The following is a 17217-nucleotide window of genomic DNA, read 5'->3' as shown; positions in this document are numbered from 1 at the left end:
CTTGTCCCCAGAGCAGTGGGGAGACCTCTGCTCCCTGCCGCGCTCGCCCCATGGCACCTTTGCCCACACGAGGCCACGGCCAGGGCAGCAGGGTGCCGGGCAGCCCGTCCCACGCAGCGCAGAGGTCATGGTCCTGAGCACGGTGGGGGCAGAGTCCGGGCCTGTGGGGACTTTTGGTTCCTCTTGCAGCTGCTGAAGGAGAAGGGGCGACGCGACAGCAACCCGCGCAGGCATTTCACAGCACGGCGGGGTGGGGAGGGATGGGAGAAAAGCCCAGGCGAGCTGTCCTCCTTGTGCTGGCCCCGTGGAGCTTGCAGAGGGGTCCCAGCAGAGCCAAGGGGGGCTGTGGGGCTTGGCACGGGTGGGCCAGGGGCGAGCCACGGCTGCGGGGACACGGGGACGCAGGTAATGCAGCGAGGGTGCCCGCGGGGCAGCTGGAGCCACTTCACCCACCCACAGGGTACCAGCGGCATTCAGCGTAAGCAGGTCTGGGCTGATCCCAATAATCCTGGAGGTAAAAGTTCAAGGGAATGTTTGATTTTCCAGCCTGCACACCGCGGGGCTGAGCTGCCCCTTGCCCCGCTCCGGGCAGCCCCCCGCGGTGTCCCCTGCCGGGGGTCCCCAGCCAGGCGCCGGGGCGGATTCCTGGCCCAAACCGCTGCTGGAAAAGCGAAGCAGCCGGAGCGAGCCGAGCGCTGGCAGCCGGCCCCGTGGCTCCCGTGGGAGGAGTGACGGCAGGGGAGGCACCCGCTCGCCGCCGCCGTGCGCCATAAAGCCAGGCCGCGGCCAGCCCCGGCGAAGGCTCGGCGGCGCAGGGCGGCATGGCGAGGCGGGTGGCCATCATCGGCGGGGGCAGCAGCGGGCTGTGCGCCATCAAAGCCTGCCTGGACGAGGGGCTGGAGCCCATCTGCTTCGAGAGGAGCAGGGACATCGGCGGGCTGTGGAGGTTTGAGGTAAGCCGTACCAGGCACGGGCTGCGGGTGTCAGCAGGGGCACCGAAGCCGGCCACGGTGGGGTCCTGGGGCAGGATCCGTGTACATCCTGGTGGGTCCCGGGGAGCCCCGCGGGTGGCAGAACCCCCCCAGCTCCGTCACAAGGCAGGGACCTGCGTTGGGACAGGGCCACCGGGACGCTGAGCCGTGCCCCACACTCACAGGAGCAGCCCGAGGAGGGCCGCGCCAGCATCTACCGCTCCGTCATCATCAACACCTCCAAGGAGATGATGTGCTTCAGCGACTTCCCCATCCCCGACGACTTCCCCAACTACATGCACCACTCCAAGATCATGGAGTACTTCCGCATGTACGCCCGGCGCTTCGACCTGCTGCGGCACGTCCGCTTCGGGGTGAGAGACGGGGACCCGGGGGGGACACACGGGGCCGGCACTGTGAAATGCTGACACCCGCTCCCCCCTGCCCAGACCAGCGTGTGCCGCGTGTCCAAGCGCCCCGACTTCGCCGCCACGGGCCGCTGGGAGGTGGTGACTGAGAGCGAGGGCAAGCAGGAGTCGGCCGTCTTCGACGCCGTGCTGGTGTGCACCGGGCACCACACCGACGCGCACCTCCCGCTGCACGCCTTCCCCGGTACGCCCCCACGCACCCCACGCCCCTCGCTGTGAAAAAAAGCTCCCGAAAGCTGTGCTGTGGCTGCGCCTGCTCTCCTCGCTGCTTTTTCTCCCAGCTCCATGTGCGTCCCTGCATGGTCTTTCTCTGGGATGGGTCTGGCAGAGCCGTGGAAGGCTCCCTGGGGCCACAGCACGGATCCTGCTTCATTTTGGGGGGGCCCTCCGGCCCAGCACAGCCTCCCTCCTCCCTCCCCACAGGCATCGAGAAGTTCAAGGGCCGCTACCTCCACAGCCGTGACTACAAGGACCCCCAGGACTTCAAGGACAAGAGGGTCGTTGTCATCGGGATCGGGAACTCGGGCTCGGACCTTGCTGTGGAGATCAGCCAGACGGCCAAGCAGGTGAGCAGCAGCGGGGTCCCCGCGGGCAGAGCGTCCCCTGTGCCTGGTGGCACTGTCCCCAGGTGGGACACCACCAGCTCCATGAGGACACCCATCTAGGGGAGCCTTTGGTGTCCTCACGGCCACCACAGCTCTGAGGAAGTGACTTTCTTGTTCGCCCAGGTCTTCCTCAGCACCCGCCGCGGCGCGTGGATCCTCAACCGCGTTGGACAACAGGGGTACCCCATCGACATCGTCTTCACCACCCGCCTGAAGGCACTCCTGAAGCAGCTGCTGACCTCCTCCATGGCAAGCGACTTCACAGAGAGGCAGCTCAACATGAGATTCGACCACGCGCACTACGGCCTGAAGCCAAAGCACAGGTGCCAAGGAACGCACCCTCCGACGCCGTCCCAGCCATTCCTGGGGACGAGCACCCCTGGGGACGAGCACCCCTGGAGCAGGACGCTGCAGACTCTCCCCACCCCGGTGCCCTGATGGCTCCTTCTGCCTTCCAGGGTCTTCGACCAGCACCCGACCGTCAACGACGACCTGCCCAACCGCATCATTTCGGGCAGGGTGCAGGTGAAGCCGAACGTCCAGGAGTTCACGGAGACATCTGCCATCTTTGAGGACGGCACCAGGGAAGACATTGACGCGGTGATCTTTGCCACGGGGTACAGCTTCTCCTTCCCCTTCCTCGAGGATTATGTGAAGGTGGTGGAGAACCAGGTCTCCCTCTACAAATACGTGTTCCCTGTCGACCTGGAGAAGCCGACGCTGGCTTTCATCGGCTACGTCCAGCCCCTGGGAGCCATCATGCCCATCTCGGAGCTCCAGTGTCGCTGGGCCACCCGTGTCTTCAAGGGTAAGCGAGGCAAAACGCCCCCTGAGCCTGCAGCCCCGGAGCCAGGGCAGACGGTGCCCAGCTGTGTTTGGGAGGCCGCAGCCAGCTGTGCCACGCTGCTGCCCTCGGCCGTCGCAGCCAGCCGTGCCTTTGCTCGTGCAGCCCCCTGACGCATGGCTCTTCCCCCCAGGGCTGAGCACGCTGCCCCCGAGGCACGACATGGAGGCTGACATCAAGCACAAGAAAGAAGAGATGGCCAAGCGGTAAGACCCCACCGGGAACCAGCTGGGATGAGGCAGGAGCACCGCGGGCTGGGGGGGCTGCTGATGGGCTCCCATGGCTACGTGCCACCAGAGAACAGGGTCCAGCCCTCCCTCCCTGCCTGCAGGTACGTGGCGAGCCGGCGGCACACCATCCAGGTGGATTACATCCCCTACATGGACGAGCTCGCCTGCCAGCTGGGCGTCAAGCCCAACCTGCCCCTGCTCTTCCTCACCGACCCCCCGCTGGCGCTGGAGGTGCTGCTGGGGCCCTGCACGCCCTACCAGTACCGCCTGCGGGGCCCGGGAGCGTGGCGGGGCGCCCGCGCGGCCATCCTGACCCAGCGGCAGCGCGTCGTCCAGCCCCTGCAGACGCGGCACGTGGAGGAGAACACCTCTGTCTCCGTCCTGCCCCTCCTCCGCAAGCTGGCCGTGGCCATGGCCATCTTCGCCATCATCTTCGTCCTTCTGTAGGCTCCCGCTCTCTGCCTGGTGGGGTTGGCAATGCCAGGACGGGCCGTGCATCCCCATGGCAGCCGTGCCCCCCGTGCCAAGAGAGCAATCCGCTTGCTGGCACGGCCCTGCACAGCAAACCCGAGGCACCAGAGCCTCCCAGATGTGGCAGCCCCAAATGATGCCCCACGGCTGCACCGGGATGGAGGAAAAACCCTGCCCTCATGTGGGGAAAACCCCATCCTGCTCAGGCATCGCTGTCATCGAGCGGGGACTTGCCGGGCTGTTCTGTCACCTACAATCCCAACGGGCCTCCACTGATGATGATACCTTCATGGCAGAGGCATAGCAAATTTTCTAACTGGATTAAAGCGTCTTAAACAGAGCCAGAAAGCTGTCCTGTTATTCACGTCCCCCTGCGTGCTGGGGACACACACGGCTTGGGGTCTGCATACACACGCGTGTATCCACGGCAAAGCAGCCTTGTCTCAGGCACGCGGAGCCGGAGCAGATGGCCGGGGTCACAGCAGCACGGATCAGTCCCATCCTGTCACACGCAGCCTGATGGGGACGTGGGTTGGGGACCTGGAACGGCGCCGGCTGCTCCAAGCCACCACGCGCCGAGGCTGGCACCAGTGCCCGGAGCATCTCCCCCATCTTGTTTTCCATGCCATGACTTGCCAAAATTTGGAGCGCGGCCACGTCTCAGCCCCCACACCCAGGAAGTCCCTGGGGCTGGATTCAGCATCATTAAGTGCTTACAGAAGATAATGACCCCTTTGCGGAGGGCGGGCGGGAGGTGTGGCACGGCGCTGTGGGAACCTGTAGATCATGTCTGGATGAAGCCTCTCGCAATGCCCCGGCTGCCCTCGGCCACCCCTGCTGGGACACCTGGTGCTGGCCGAGCGGCGCCGCACGCATCCTGTGCCCCCTGCCAGCCTTCCCCCGCTGCCACCGCCGGCCATGGCTGCCCAGAGAGTGGCCGTCATCGGTGCCGGCGCCTCCGGCCTGTGCGCCCTGAAATGCTGCCTGGATGAGGGGCTGGAGCCCACCTGCTTCGAGAGGAGTGGGGACATCGGGGGGCTGTGGCGCTTCGAGGTAAGCCCCGCGCCGTGCCGGGCTGCCCTGGGCGGCAGCAGGGACGGGATCGATTACAGGCAGCTAACGAAGCACCGCTGCCCTGCGGCGGGACGTCCCCTGGGCGCAGGCTGGTGTGCTGCCAGCACGGGGACCTGTGCCACCAGCAGCAGGACGGATCCTGCCCAAGGACCCGCGGCTGGGGCCTGCCCTCACCCCAGGGCTCGCTGCTCTGGCTCAGGCTTCGCTCTTCCCATCCCTCCCTTCCCTGCCAGCCTCGCTCCCACCCATCCCTTCCCCTGTGCCCACCCCCCCGCTCCCCGGCTGTCCTGCTGCTGGTGGCATCCCTTCCCTACCTGTCCCGGTCCCCTCCTGCCCAGCTTGTCCCTGGAAGCCCGGGCTGCTCCTCTCTGCTCCTGTGCCTCTCCCACGCACCGGCACCAGGCGCTGCCTCTGCTCTGTCTGCGCGGGGGAACCCCCGGATTTCTTCCTGTCCCCGCCAAGCGATGCGGCTGCCTCTTTTCGCTGGGACCCCCGCCAACCAGGCGTGCCTTGCTGCCCTGCCCTGCCCTGCCACGAGCGCAGGAGCCTGGGGCACGCTGCACAGCACCAGCCTGGCATTTTGGGCTGCTTGGCTGAAACAACGCTGCTTTTCCCCGTGGTGGGTCTGGAACAGCGATGGAGCAGAGCCAGGGCAGGGGAGCCAGAGGCTGAGCTGCTGGGGCAGAGACACTGGGAGTGCGAACAGCCACTGAGCTGACACCAGAGCCAGCTCGGCGTCCTGCGGGACCGAGGGGGCAGTGGCACCACAGGAGGCTTTGGGAACCCCCCCAAATCTCCCCCTGGCTGGCACTGAGCCGTGCCCCACGCTCACAGGAGCAGCCCGAGGAGGGCCGCGCCAGCATCTACCGCTCCGTCATCATCAACACCTCCAAGGAGATGATGTGCTTCAGCGACTTCCCCATCCCCGACGACTTCCCCAACTACATGCACCACTCCAAGATCATGGAGTACTTCCGCATGTACGCCCGGCGCTTCGACCTGCTGCGGCACGTCCGCTTCGGGGTGAGAGACGGGGACCCGGGGGGGACACACGGGGCCGGCGCTGTGAAATGCTGACGCCCGCTCCCCCCTGCCCAGACCAGAGTGTGCCGCGTGTCCAAGCGCCCCGACTTCGCCGCCACGGGCCGCTGGGAGGTGGTGACCGAGAGCGAGGGCAAGCAGGAGTCGGCCGTCTTCGACGCCGTGCTGGTGTGCACTGGGCACCACACCGACGCGCACCTCCCGCTGCACGCCTTCCCCGGTACGCCCCCACGCGCCCCGCGCCCCTGCCACCAGGTGCTTGCCTCTCCCCCGAGACCCCTCACGGCACCATCCCCACCAGATGAGCCCTGACCCAGCTCTGGTTGCTGCCAAAAATGCTCCTGCGGGTTAAAAGCCCGAGCAGGGTGCTCAGGGCCATGCTGAGCATCTCCTAGGCTGGATGGAGATGGCACCACCTCGCTGGGCACCGTCCCGCTGGGCTGCTCCCAGAGCACACCACCAGCCCGAGCAGGGCACAGCCACCCGCACCCGGCACGGCTTTGCTCTCTCTTGCAGGGCTGGAGAGTTTTGAGGGCTGGTACTTGCACAGCCGAGACTACAAGAGCCCATGGGCCTTCACGGGGAAGCAGGTCGTCGTGGTCGGCACCGGGAATTCGGGCATCGATATCGCGGTGGAGCTGAGCCACACAGCCAAGCAGGTGAGCTCCGGAGCCACCCGGGCTCGACACCCTCCTGCTCCTCTTTGCTCCCAGCCTGTTTTTATTCCCAGCCCAAGCAATCTGTCTGAGTTTGGGCCAGCAACTCGCTTCAGATTAAATGTCCCCTCTCGCTCACTGGGGTATTTATTTAAAGACTGATCCAACTCCAGAGGGCACCAAGCAAATATCTGCCCTCCCTCCAGCACTGCACCCATCCAAAGCGCCTCATCCCCTCTCAATCCACCCAAGGGGCACAGTGAGGTCCAGCCCTCCACAGCCTATAATATAACATGCTAGCATATAATATATAAGACTACCTGAACGGGAGGACCACAGCGGGACGTGGGTCGACAGCGCTGCCTCCTTTCTCCTTCCTCCCAGGTCTTCCTCAGCACCAAGCGCGGGGCCTGGGTGATGCACCGGGTGGCGGAAGGTGGGTACCCCTTCGACTTCTCCTACCTCAGCCGCTTCATCCAGCTCCTCCAGAGCCTGCTGCCCCTCTCTGTGAGCAACTTTGTGCTAGAGAGGAAGCTCAACGCCCGCTTTGACCACGCGCTCTACGGTCTGCAGCCCCAGCACCGGTGAGCACCCAGGCAGTACCACGGGGACCTGCCTGTGCCCCCAGCCCCGCATGAGCTCTGTCTGTGCCCTCCAGGGTCCTCAGTCAGCACGCGACCATCAATGACGACCTGCCCAACTGCATCATTTCGGGCAGGGTGCGGGTGAAGCCAATCATTCAGGAGTTCACGGAGACATCTGCCATCTTTGAGGATGGCACCAGGGAAGACATTGATGCCGTGGTCTTTGCCACGGGGTACAGCTTCTCCTTCCCCTTCCTCGAGGACTGTGTGAAGGTGGTGGAGAACCAGGCCTCTCTCTACAAATTCATGTTCCCTGTTAACCTGGAGAAACCAACGCTGGCTTTCATTGGCTACGTCCAGCCCCTGGGAGCCATCATGCCCATCTCGGAGCTCCAGTGTCGCTGGGCCACCCACATCTTCAAGGGTAAGTGAGGTGGGTGGAGGATGTAGCCAGGCTCTTCCAGGTGCAGCAAAGCCAAGTCATTAAGCTGGTGGCACCTCCTTCTCCTTTTGTCCTCCTTCTGTGTAGGAACAAAAAACAACATTGTATTTCACAACGAGCCTTGCACTCCTTTTAGTCTTGCAGGGTTGGTAACAGTTTTCCTTACGTGCAGCCTACTTTCTCCCTTTTCTTTCTTTGCACGTGCCTCCCTCTCGCTCCCTGCTTGGTGGCCCAAAGCACGAGCAGAGGCCACGCTGGGTACAGAGGCCCACGTCTGCCAGGAGAACAGCTCTCCCTCCTTCCTCTCCTTCCCCAGGGCTGCAGGAGCTGCCTCCAACCAGCACCATGCTGGCTGACATTGCACAAACCAAGGAGAAGATGGCCAAGCGGTAAGGACCCTATGAAGCATTACCCCTGCCGTCATCCCCTCCGTGCCCATACATCGAGCCTCCCTCCCTGCCCGCAGGTACGTGGCGAGCCGGCGGCACACCATCCAGGTGGATTACATCCCCTACATGGACGAGCTCGCCTGCCAGCTGGGCGTCAAGCCCAACCTGCCCCTGCTCTTCCTCACCGACCCCCCGCTGGCGCTGGAGGTGCTGCTGGGGCCCTGCACGCCCTACCAGTACCGCCTGCGGGGCCCGGGAGCGTGGCGGGGCGCCCGCGCGGCCATCCTGACCCAGCGGCAGCGCGTCGTCCAGCCCCTGCGCGGCGCCGCCAGGCGCACGGTGCCGCGCTCCAGCTCGGTGCCGCACGTCCTCAAGGTGTTCTTCAGCGTCGGTTTGATTGCAGCCACGCTCGTCTACGTCTTGCTCTCCCCTTAACCCGAAATAAAGGGGATCGCGGGTCCTGCTGGCCACCTTATGCTCTTAGACATATAGCCATATGGTCATATGGTTGTATGGCCATATGGCCTGAAATTTTGGGTATACTTGTGCCAGGAGTTGGACTCGATGATCCCTGTAGGTCCTTTCCAACTCGGGATATTCTATGATTTTATGATTCTCTGATCTTATTTCTCACTTTGGGGTTTTGCTGTTGTGGGGGACGCTCCGGGGACAGGGCTCACGCCCCCACCTCCCGACACCTCTGCAGGCTGCGGAGGGTGGGAGACCAACACCACAACCCCAAAAAAGGGGCAATAAAGCTGCTCCCGGTGCCCCGGGGCTGACGGGCCAGGCTCCGCGCCTCCTCCGCGCTGACAGACCCCCCGCCACCACACCCCCCAGAGCCCACAAGCGACATGGCCGGCCGCCCACAGCAAAGATGGCGGCGCCCGCCCGGCCCGCCGTGAAGCCGCGCCGCCCTCACCCAAAATGGAGGCGGGGCAGAGCGCCCCGCAGAGGCCGGCGGTGGCGGCGGCCGCCATTTTGAGCGGAGGCGGAGAGTGGCGGCGGCGGCGGCGGCGGGGGCAGGTGGGGCCGCGACCGGGGGCTGCCGGGGGGCAGGGGGCTGCCGGGGGGACGGGGGGTGGGCCGCTGCTGCTGCTGCTGCTGCTGCTGCTGCTGCTGCTGCCGCTGCTGCCGCCCCGTCCCGCTAAACGGCCGTTCCGGGGCGGGTGGCGGCTGGGCGGCACGGTGGGTGGCAGCAGGGTGGCACGGTGGGTGCCCGGTGGGGCTGTGGCAGCGCTCTGTGTCACCTCCTGTCACCGGACCCCCCCCCTCGTGTCACTGTTTGGGGGCTGTGTCACAGCCCGGCTGCTGCCACCAGCCTCGTCCCAGCCGCGCACTCAGGGCGAGACGTTCCTCCGGGGCTCGTCCCCGCAGCCCGGTGCCAGCAGAAGCACCAAGCGCCCGTTTTCTCCACCAAAATAGTCATGAATTTGGGCCCGTCGACCTTTCTTGGGTGGCTTCGGTGCCCAGAGGTGGGTGCTGAGCAGTCTGCGGGCGACGGGTGCTGAACAGCAAACCCAAACTGCAAACCCACCTCTCCAAAATCATAGACTCCTGGAGTGGCTCGGGTTGGGAGGGATCACAAAGCCCACCCAGTTCCAACCCCTGCCGTGGGCAGCGATGCCACCCACCAGATAAGGTTGGCCAAGGCCCCATCCATCCTGGTCTTGAGCCCCTCCAGGGATGGCGCATCCACAGTCTCTCTGGGCGACCTGTGCCAGTGCCTCACCGCCCTCTGAGTGAAGAATTTCCTCCTAATCTCTAATCTAAATCTTCCCTCTTTTAGTTTAAAGCCATTCCCCCTTGTCCTGTCAATATCTGATTGAGCAAAGAGATGCTCCCCGTTGTTCTTATCCTCACGGCCTGCCATGGTTCACTGAGGTTCACCTGCCAGGTTCGTTGAGGTGCTGCAGAGGTTTGCTTGGGCTTTGGTGTCGGCAGCGTGTGTATTATTGGCTTGGATGATGCACCAGGAACTTCTTGCGTCAAGGCGACAAAGCGTGCTGTGCTGCAGGGGCTCACCAGAATTCAGGAGGGTTTGGGCTGTGAAAGTTAACTCGGTGAAGCCGAGTACAACAGGCTGTGCTCGAGGAGCTGTGCCTTGCTGTCCCAATGTGGTAGGGGGGCTGTGCGCACGGTGCTGGAGGTGCTCGTGCCCGCCACGACGCTCTGGAGAGGAGGCACCGCTTGGGAGAAACCGCAGGAAATGTTTTGGGAGTGTGGTCTGTAAGGGACAGCCAAAGGGATGGGATTCCTCTTAGAGAAGAGAAGGGGGAGCTTTGTAAAAGCCTGCATGTATCTCTCAGGTCTGTCTTCATACAAGAGGTTCAGCCCTTCTGACGTGCCTCGCAGCAGAGCAGTAAGGGAGCCGTAGCAGAGGTGCTGGGGAAGAAACCTCATAACACCCTGTGCAGTCACACAGCGGCAGGTTGTGTGGGGAGCTGCGCAAACCTCCTCCGGGGCAGAGGGGAAGGGTGTCAGAGTGAGCGGCCCAACACCTCTCCCGGCCTGAACCGCTCAGGGACGCCTGATCCTCACTGCAGGAGGGTAGGCGTATGGGCTAGCTGTCCTCCAGGCCTTGGGATTTAAGAAATACTTCAGTAATTGCTTCGTAATGTTCTAAAGCCTGGCTTTGGCTGGCAGCCTTGCCTGGCACCCTTCATATAACTTGATCTTCTAAACAAATCCCCAAATGTCGTAACTAAGCAAATGAAGCAAGGCTGGCCGTCCTCCTGCCTTGCTCTGCAGAGCTGGCGATTGGCTTAGCCGAGCTGCAGAATAAAGCTGGGAAGGGGATGAGAACCCCGACCCATCTCGGCTCCTGAAAACCGCCTAAGGCCTGGAGACTCCCACGTAACCCGCAGTGGCTCTGTTGTTTGTCCCAGGAGGTGCGTAGCTGCTTGTGGCTGGGCGCTGCATGGCCAGTTCGTCCTGCTTTGCCTTCTCCAGGCTGGGCGAGATGGGGATGACGGTGCCGGGGCGGCTGGATGTGCCCGTCCCACCTGATGTGCCTCCCGAGGCCCCCGCGTTGGGTGACGGGTGCAACGAGCGTACCTCCTCGCTGTGCTCTGCCACGGCTGACGTGGTGGCCTGAACAAGACACAAACACCATGGAGAACTGAGCTTCTTGCGGGCACCACGGCGGTAGCCCCTTGCCTTGGCCAAGCTCCAGCTTGGGCGATTCCACTCGGGCGCTTTGAGCGCTCCCTGCCGCTCCTGCCAGGCGCGAGGCTCTGCTCTTCTGCCCGCGAGCTCTCGGAGACTTGTTGGGAGCTGTTAAACAGCTGCTACTTTCACTCTCTGGCTGTTTTCTTGCTGGACGTAGCATTTTTTTTCTGGAGAGCCCAACTGTGGGACTGTGAAAGAGGCTCTGTTAGCGCCTGGTTGGCTGATTTGCCAGTAAAGGTTGGCTTTATTTTTCCCATCAGTGCCTCTGTGCTCTGCTGTGTGGTAAGGGCTTGTGTAAGAGGCAGTACAACTCATATCTGCTTTAGAACGTAACAATTAGCAGCGTAACTATCATGATGGTTCATAAGGATACGGCTATAATTAGGTCAAGCTGTCTTGTTTGTTAAACTCCCCTTCAGCTCCCAAACTTGGCACTGGGAATGAACTTTGGGCCTTTTTTAGGCTTGCTGTCAGCCTGTCCTGGCAAAGGGCGCTGGGAAGCAGCGCTCTCGCTCTGCTCCTCGCTGCAGGAGCCCGCGGGCGGAGGCACGCTGCCCTCCTCTCCCTCCCACAGGGGCTGCTGAGCTGCCATGGGCAACACCACCAGCGAGCGAGTGTCTGGGGAGCGCCATGGCTCCAAGTCCCACCGCTCCGACGGCTCCAGCACACCCCACGCTGCCAAGGAGCACCCGCACAAGATCATGGTGGGCAGCACCGACGACCCCAGCGTGTTCAGCTCCCACGACTCCAAGGTAGGGGATGGCTGCTGCCTTCACAGTCCTTCTGTCTGGGGTCCTGCCTGGAGCTTCAGCTTGTTCCAGAGCCCTGTGCTGGGCTCAGTCTGTGTGGAGAGGGATTTTAGCAAGCGGGCAGTAGCAGCTGATGTGAGAGCTGCCCTGCGTTTAATTCAAGCGCTGTGTGGCTAAACACAGGCAGGGCCTCAGGGTCCTGGGAGACCCCTCTTGTAGAAGGAACCACAGGCTGGGCTGTAGCACAACAGAAACGTCCCCTGCACGTTGAGCTGCTTGCCTAGGCTGGTATTGCTCTTGTCTGGGATGTGCAGGTGGGCTGGTAGAGCCGGGGGGAAGTGAGCGTGGCCCCCGTTGTCTCCGTGTCTCAGCCAGGCTCTGGTGTTCTTTGTCAGATTCCTGGGGACAAGGAGTTTGTGTCGTGGCAGCCGGATCTGGAGGAGTCGGTGAAACCATCCCAACAGGCTCGCCCCACTGTCATCCGCTGGGCTGATGGGGGCAAAGAGGTCTTCATCTCCGGATCTTTCAACAACTGGAGCACCAAGATCCCGCTCATCAAGAGGTAGCCAGCCCCTCGGGTCACCCTGTGCTCTCCTCTGCGCCCCTGCAGGCAGCAGGTTCTCCTCTCGGTGCCGGGTGCTGTTCCTCTTGCTCACCTGGCTTTTTTCGGTTCAGAATGCCTGAGCTAGAGGTCACAAACACACGGTCGGCTTCTCCCCGGGGTGGTGCTGCTGTGGTGGTAGGAAGTTGTGAAACAGCGGGACAGGACAGGATGGGCAGCTTTGTTTTCCCAGCTGGATGCCACACAGCTGCAGTCCTGGCCCCAGAGCCCTGCCCAGATACGCGGCAGTTCCCTGGGAGCTCTCCCCAGGCTGTGGCCTTACTTCATGCCTAGTTGTGCTGTTGCCAGCAGGGGCTGTTTAGTCGTCCCTCACATGTCTCCCTGCCATAGTGATTTTCTTGTTGCTCTGCGATACATCTGTGTTTTTCCTGGAAACACTGTGTAGGACTCCAGGCATAACCCCAGCAAATATCTGGCATGGGTTTATCTCAACTGCAGACTCCACAGGCAGAGCTGTTGTGCTTCCTGCTCTCATCCTGCAGTGCCAGCACAAGTTTAGATGTGTTGTCCACACATCCTTGCACACAGCATCTGACACAACGGCTTCCCTGGGCACGCAGGGCAGGTCTGCAAGCCGGGCTCCTAGGGGTTGGAGTCGTGCTGGGGCTCTGAGCGTGCTCTTTTCTGGGACCCCACGGAAGGGCAGCATCCAGAGCATCACCGGGGTAATGGTGTGGCACGTCTCTTCTCTCTGCACAGCCACAACGACTTTGTCGCTATCCTGGACCTCCCGGAAGGAGAGCACCAGTACAAATTCTTTGTGGATGGCCAGTGGGTCCATGACCCATCCGAGGTAACTCTCAAAGCTTTGTCCCTGCAGATCTTGCCCTGGTCAGGGGATTAGAAATGATTTGACCGCAGCAGAGGGAGAGCAGGAAAATCAGAGGGCATCTGCCAAAATAAAAGGAGAACTCCATCCCACAAATCCTGTCGGAGGCTGGTTGCTCTGGGCTTAGACAGGCTGTATGGGGACTAGCTGTATGGGGGAGCACGGGGGAGGTATGGGGTGGCAGTAAGACACCAGAAAGCTTTAAAGGCCCGTTCAGAGTCAGCTACATGGAAGGACAAGCCACGGGTCAGCATTCACTTTCAGGTTCTCCTGCAAACTGAATCACGCAGGATCAGCATGGGAAGGAGAGGACACTTACCCATTGGCATGTAGCAGGAAGGAGATTGAAAACAGGAGGTGATGCAGGAGCCTGGGAGTAAAGGGAGATCCTCCCAGGATAATCAGCAGAGATCTGCAAGCACAGAGCAGAGCTAGACTCTTGCCACCTGTGCTCTGAGATAATGACATAGCAAAGGCAGTGTGGGCTGGGAGAATCTGTGTGCGCTTCAGTTGAGGGTAACGTAGGAAGACTCTTACCTCTGTTCTCTCCAGCCCGTGGTCACCAGCCAGATGGGGACAATTAACAACCTGATTCACGTCAAGAAGTCTGACTTTGAGGTGTTCGATGCTTTGAAGGTGGATTCCCTGGAGAGCTCAGAAACCTCAGGTCGGGGTGAGTTTTTTGTGGCATTGCAGCTTTGCATGCGCTATTCTCCACCTCCTGCTCTGAGACTCACTGCTCGGGGGGTGAACGGACCCCCTGGGCAGAGGTGTAGGCCTGGAGAGATTCGGGTTTGGCAGCATGTCCTGCCTGTGTCCTCAGCAGCCCCCAGCCAAGGCCTCATCTCCACGAGGGGCTGTGCTGGTGTAACTTGTTCTGTGCTAGCACCGTCCCAGAGCAGGGTCGGTGCCCGTCTGCGGCTGAGGCTGCCATTTCAGACTGGTGAATGCCGGGAACATCACCCCTCCCTGTCCGCTCAACTGTGAGTAAGTCATCTGATCCGGGGTGGCAGCTAGGCGAGAGCAGGAGCCGGGTTATTTTCAGCAGCTGCTCCTGGTTTTCACGCCAAGGCAATTTGTACTATTGCTGGCACATCGGAAACCTTCCTCCGCTCGTGTTACAGCAGCAGGTTAGGTTACCGCGCAGGCGCTGGCAGTGCTGGCAGGTAGCTCAGTCATGTTTTGGTCCAGAGCGCTCTGAGAGCAGTCCGCTCTCCCTGGAATAAGCCCCGTCTCAGGTACAACCTCAGCTCTAGGCCCTTGCACAGCATGAAGAAAAGCCAGCAAGCAGCAGCAGCTCTGAGGAGGTGGAGCCCTTCCGGGTGCTGGCTGTTGCCAAATGATCAGGTTGGATGTGGCTGGGAGATGGGGCCCGTCCCGCTTCCAGCGCCAGCGAGTTGCTGTGGTCCCTCACACAGGCTGAACGGCTCCTAAACCTGGAATTCCCATTCTGGGACCTCCCCGTCAGGCAGTTGTGCAGCACCAGCGAGCGTGCAGGTGGCTGCTTGCTGTGCCCCCGTGCCTGCTGCAAAGGGTGCTGCTCGGCCCAGGGAGAGAGACCCAGCAGGGCTGAGAGTCTTGTAGGGGTCTCGGAGTGGATACCGCAGGCTGCCTGTGTCGTGTCAGTGCATGTGCCAGCTTATAGCCACGCTTGGAAATGCCCAGGGCTTGCCTGGCTGCTTATTGTGCTGTGAGGAGTCTGATCTGTTGCTGTAGGATACACGGCTAAGGGGAGACAAACGCCTGAAGACCCCTTTGAAACAGAACAAGCCACCTGTCCCCTAGCTGCTGTGGCTTCTAGCCGTGAGACGTGACGACCCTGCACTGCTGCCCCACTGCATGCTAACCCCAGTCTGCCCAGTACCAATTGCAGGCTGGGCTCATGGAAGACACTAATGCCTGGAAGACCCTTTTGGGCGCTGCTCTGGGCTTGCCGGTCTTGCTTTAGCCGTCTCACGTCTCTTCCCTTTAGACTTATCAAGTTCACCACCCGGACCGTACGGCCAAGAGATGTACGTATACCGGCCCGAGGAGCGCTTCAAATCCCCACCCATCCTCCCGCCTCACCTCCTCCAGGTCATCCTCAACAAGGACACCAACATCTCGGTGGGTACCGGCACTCTGTCCGCATACAGAGAGCCATGTGGGGACGGAAGGGGAGTCTCGTCTGCAAGGAGCCTGGTCTCCGCTTTGCTGGCACCTGGGCCTTGCTCTTTGCTGGGAAAAACATCCATTTTCCTATTAACCACTCTGGTTTGGCCCCTTGCTCTGCCTGGTGCTCAGCTGGGCTGTGTTCACGTTCCGAACAGCCACCCAGCACCTCAGGTTGCCCGAGGTGGCAGCTCCTTGCTTGGTGGCAGCTCTTTGCTTGGTGGCAGCATCCTTCCCCATGCTGGCTGGGGCTTGGGGGGGTCGGGGCTCTGCTGGTCCCTCCTGACACTTCTCTTGTCCTAGTGTGACCCAGCACTGCTGCCCGAACCCAACCACGTCATGCTCAACCACCTCTACGCGCTCTCCATCAAGGTAAGGGCAGAACCCTGGCGGTCACTGGGTGAGGAAAGGAGAGCAGCTGCGGCTCCCAGGAGCCTGCAGGGCACAGGACCTGGGTGGAGATGGTGGCAGGGGGCTGGAGGACCCACGCAAGGAGCTCTCGGCTGCCTGGTGAAACGTAGCACACGCGGGGGTGTAGGTTGTGGCCTCCTTACAGCCCAAAAATTCCCTGTAGCTGCCTCCCCACAGCGCGGTGGGGCTGGGATCTGCACCAGATCCTTCCCTCGCGCTGCCCTGGCTCCCTGCCACAGGGGATGGATGCGTCTTCCTGGCTGTGGAGCTCGGGACAGCAGGGACCCGCTGGGGGGCTCCCTGAGCCCGTGGAGCAGTGGGGGCCTCTCACTCACAGCAATTTTTGGGATGCCCCACTGCTGGGGCGGCACGGCCGGGCTGCGTCGAGCCCCCTGCCTGCTCCAGCTGACGCTGTGCCTCTCGCAGGACGGCGTGATGGTGCTCAGCGCCACGCACCGCTACAAGAAGAAGTACGTCACCACGCTGCTCTACAAGCCCATCTGAGCTGGGGCCTCACCCGCCCCCCACGCAGGACACGAAATGCCACTTTGTCTGCACACGCTGGGCCACGGGACTTGTGTGGGGACTGGCCGCTGGCTCCAGCCTCAAACCCGGCAGGGACACAGGCCCCGGTGATGAGCCCGAGCCTGCTGGGGCCTGTGACACTGTCCCATCCTACTGGTGTGGTTTGATTTAACCCTTGGTTTCCACCCACCTCCAGCTCCCCTTGGCTTCTGTGAGTCCGGGGCTGCTTTGCTGCTCACCAGAACAGCCTTTCCTCGCTCCCGACACGGAAAGGGCTTCACCTTACCTATCTCCTCCAGCCTGCGAGGGCCCCCAGGCCATCCTGGCACCGTCCTCAGCCCAGGCCAGCAGCAACGTGTCCTCCTGCTGCCCTGGCGATGACTCCAAGGCCACGCTGGTCTGTGGGGGCTGCGGGAGGCCCGTCCTGCCACCCGTCCCTGTCCCCCAGCCCTGATTGTGGGGCTGCCCCCCCCCTCGTGCTCCCCAGCTTTGAGCTCGCAGCTCCGGCCACAGCCCTCCGGCGGGTTCAGTGCTGAGCCAGCGGGAGGGAGGGAACAGCCCGACGCAGCCACGCTTACCTGCTGCCAGGACAGCGCCGCGAAGGACTGAACACCTGAACGCCCGCCCCGGCCCCGCCGGCACAGCGAGCGGGGCACCTGCGCACACCCGCGCTCAAGGGGGGGCCTGGGGAGAGCGGAGCACAGCAGGTGCCCCGGGCCCCCAGCTGCACCGTCTGCTGCCGAAGCAGTGCCATGTGACAGGGTTTTCTCTATTTATTACAGTATTTATTGTTCTCGGTGCCGCTGGCCTGGTGTTGGAGGGGGATCTGGAGCGGTGAAGCCTCTCGTGCTACCCCGCCGCAGCATCGCTCACGGGTGCTGGGCTGCTGGCCGTGGGGTGAGCTGGCATGAGGGGAGGGAAGGGAACACCCTGCAGGGCACAGAGCTGCCCTGAGTGCTCGGGGAGGGGGGGTCAGAGCTGTCCCCCTGGGCACAGGCACTGCCTATGGCCCCTGAGGCCTGGG

At 62.6% G+C, this 17217-nt stretch overlaps 3 protein-coding genes across 6 annotated transcripts; all 3 read left to right on the top strand.

The window, feature by feature from the left end:
- Positions 1-275: 275 nt before the first annotated feature.
- On the top strand, positions 276-3889 carry LOC106041548 (flavin-containing monooxygenase 5-like). Of its 2 annotated transcripts, none has more exons than XM_048080253.2 (8): positions 276-953; positions 1157-1345; positions 1421-1583; positions 1823-1965; positions 2128-2327; positions 2463-2812; positions 2982-3054; positions 3180-3889. In XM_048080253.2, the coding sequence occupies exons 1-8, from the start codon at positions 822-824 to the stop codon at positions 3523-3525; spliced, it is 1596 nt and encodes a 531-aa protein (XP_047936210.2). In that variant the 5' UTR covers positions 276-821; the 3' UTR covers positions 3526-3889. The 2 variants fall into 2 exon arrangements, with proteins under 2 accessions (XP_047936210.2, XP_047936211.2); XM_048080254.2 differs by having other exon boundaries at positions 823-953; positions 1120-1345.
- Positions 3890-4040: 151 nt separating this feature from the next.
- Positions 4041-8526, top strand: LOC106041531 (flavin-containing monooxygenase 5-like). Its single transcript, XM_048080252.2, has 8 exons — positions 4041-4602; positions 5458-5646; positions 5722-5884; positions 6181-6323; positions 6705-6904; positions 6979-7328; positions 7663-7735; positions 7813-8526. Exons 1-8 carry the CDS (start codon positions 4468-4470, stop codon positions 8168-8170), a joined length of 1611 nt encoding a protein of 536 aa, XP_047936209.2. The 5' UTR covers positions 4041-4467; the 3' UTR covers positions 8171-8526.
- Positions 8527-8623: 97 nt separating this feature from the next.
- PRKAB2 (protein kinase AMP-activated non-catalytic subunit beta 2) lies at positions 8624-16991 on the top strand. Of its 3 annotated transcripts, none has more exons than XM_048080255.2 (8): positions 8624-8761; positions 11481-11658; positions 12051-12217; positions 12977-13070; positions 13659-13779; positions 15079-15212; positions 15561-15629; positions 16095-16991. In XM_048080255.2, the coding sequence occupies exons 2-8, from the start codon at positions 11497-11499 to the stop codon at positions 16170-16172; spliced, it is 825 nt and encodes a 274-aa protein (XP_047936212.1). In that variant the 5' UTR covers positions 8624-8761; positions 11481-11496; the 3' UTR covers positions 16173-16991. The 3 variants fall into 3 exon arrangements, with proteins under 3 accessions (XP_047936212.1, XP_066857504.1, XP_047936213.1); XM_067001403.1 differs by lacking the exon at positions 8624-8761 and adding an exon at positions 8952-10626; XM_048080256.2 differs by lacking the exon at positions 8624-8761 and having other exon boundaries at positions 10668-11658; positions 13659-13773.
- Positions 16992-17217: the final 226 nt, after the last annotated feature.

This window comes from Anser cygnoides, chromosome 8 (genome assembly GCF_040182565.1).
Source record: "Anser cygnoides isolate HZ-2024a breed goose chromosome 8, Taihu_goose_T2T_genome, whole genome shotgun sequence".
In the NCBI taxonomy this organism is placed as follows: domain Eukaryota; kingdom Metazoa; phylum Chordata; class Aves; order Anseriformes; family Anatidae; genus Anser; species Anser cygnoides.
Note: the sequence above shows the minus strand (reverse complement) of the source record. Positions and strands in the feature narration are given on the sequence as shown.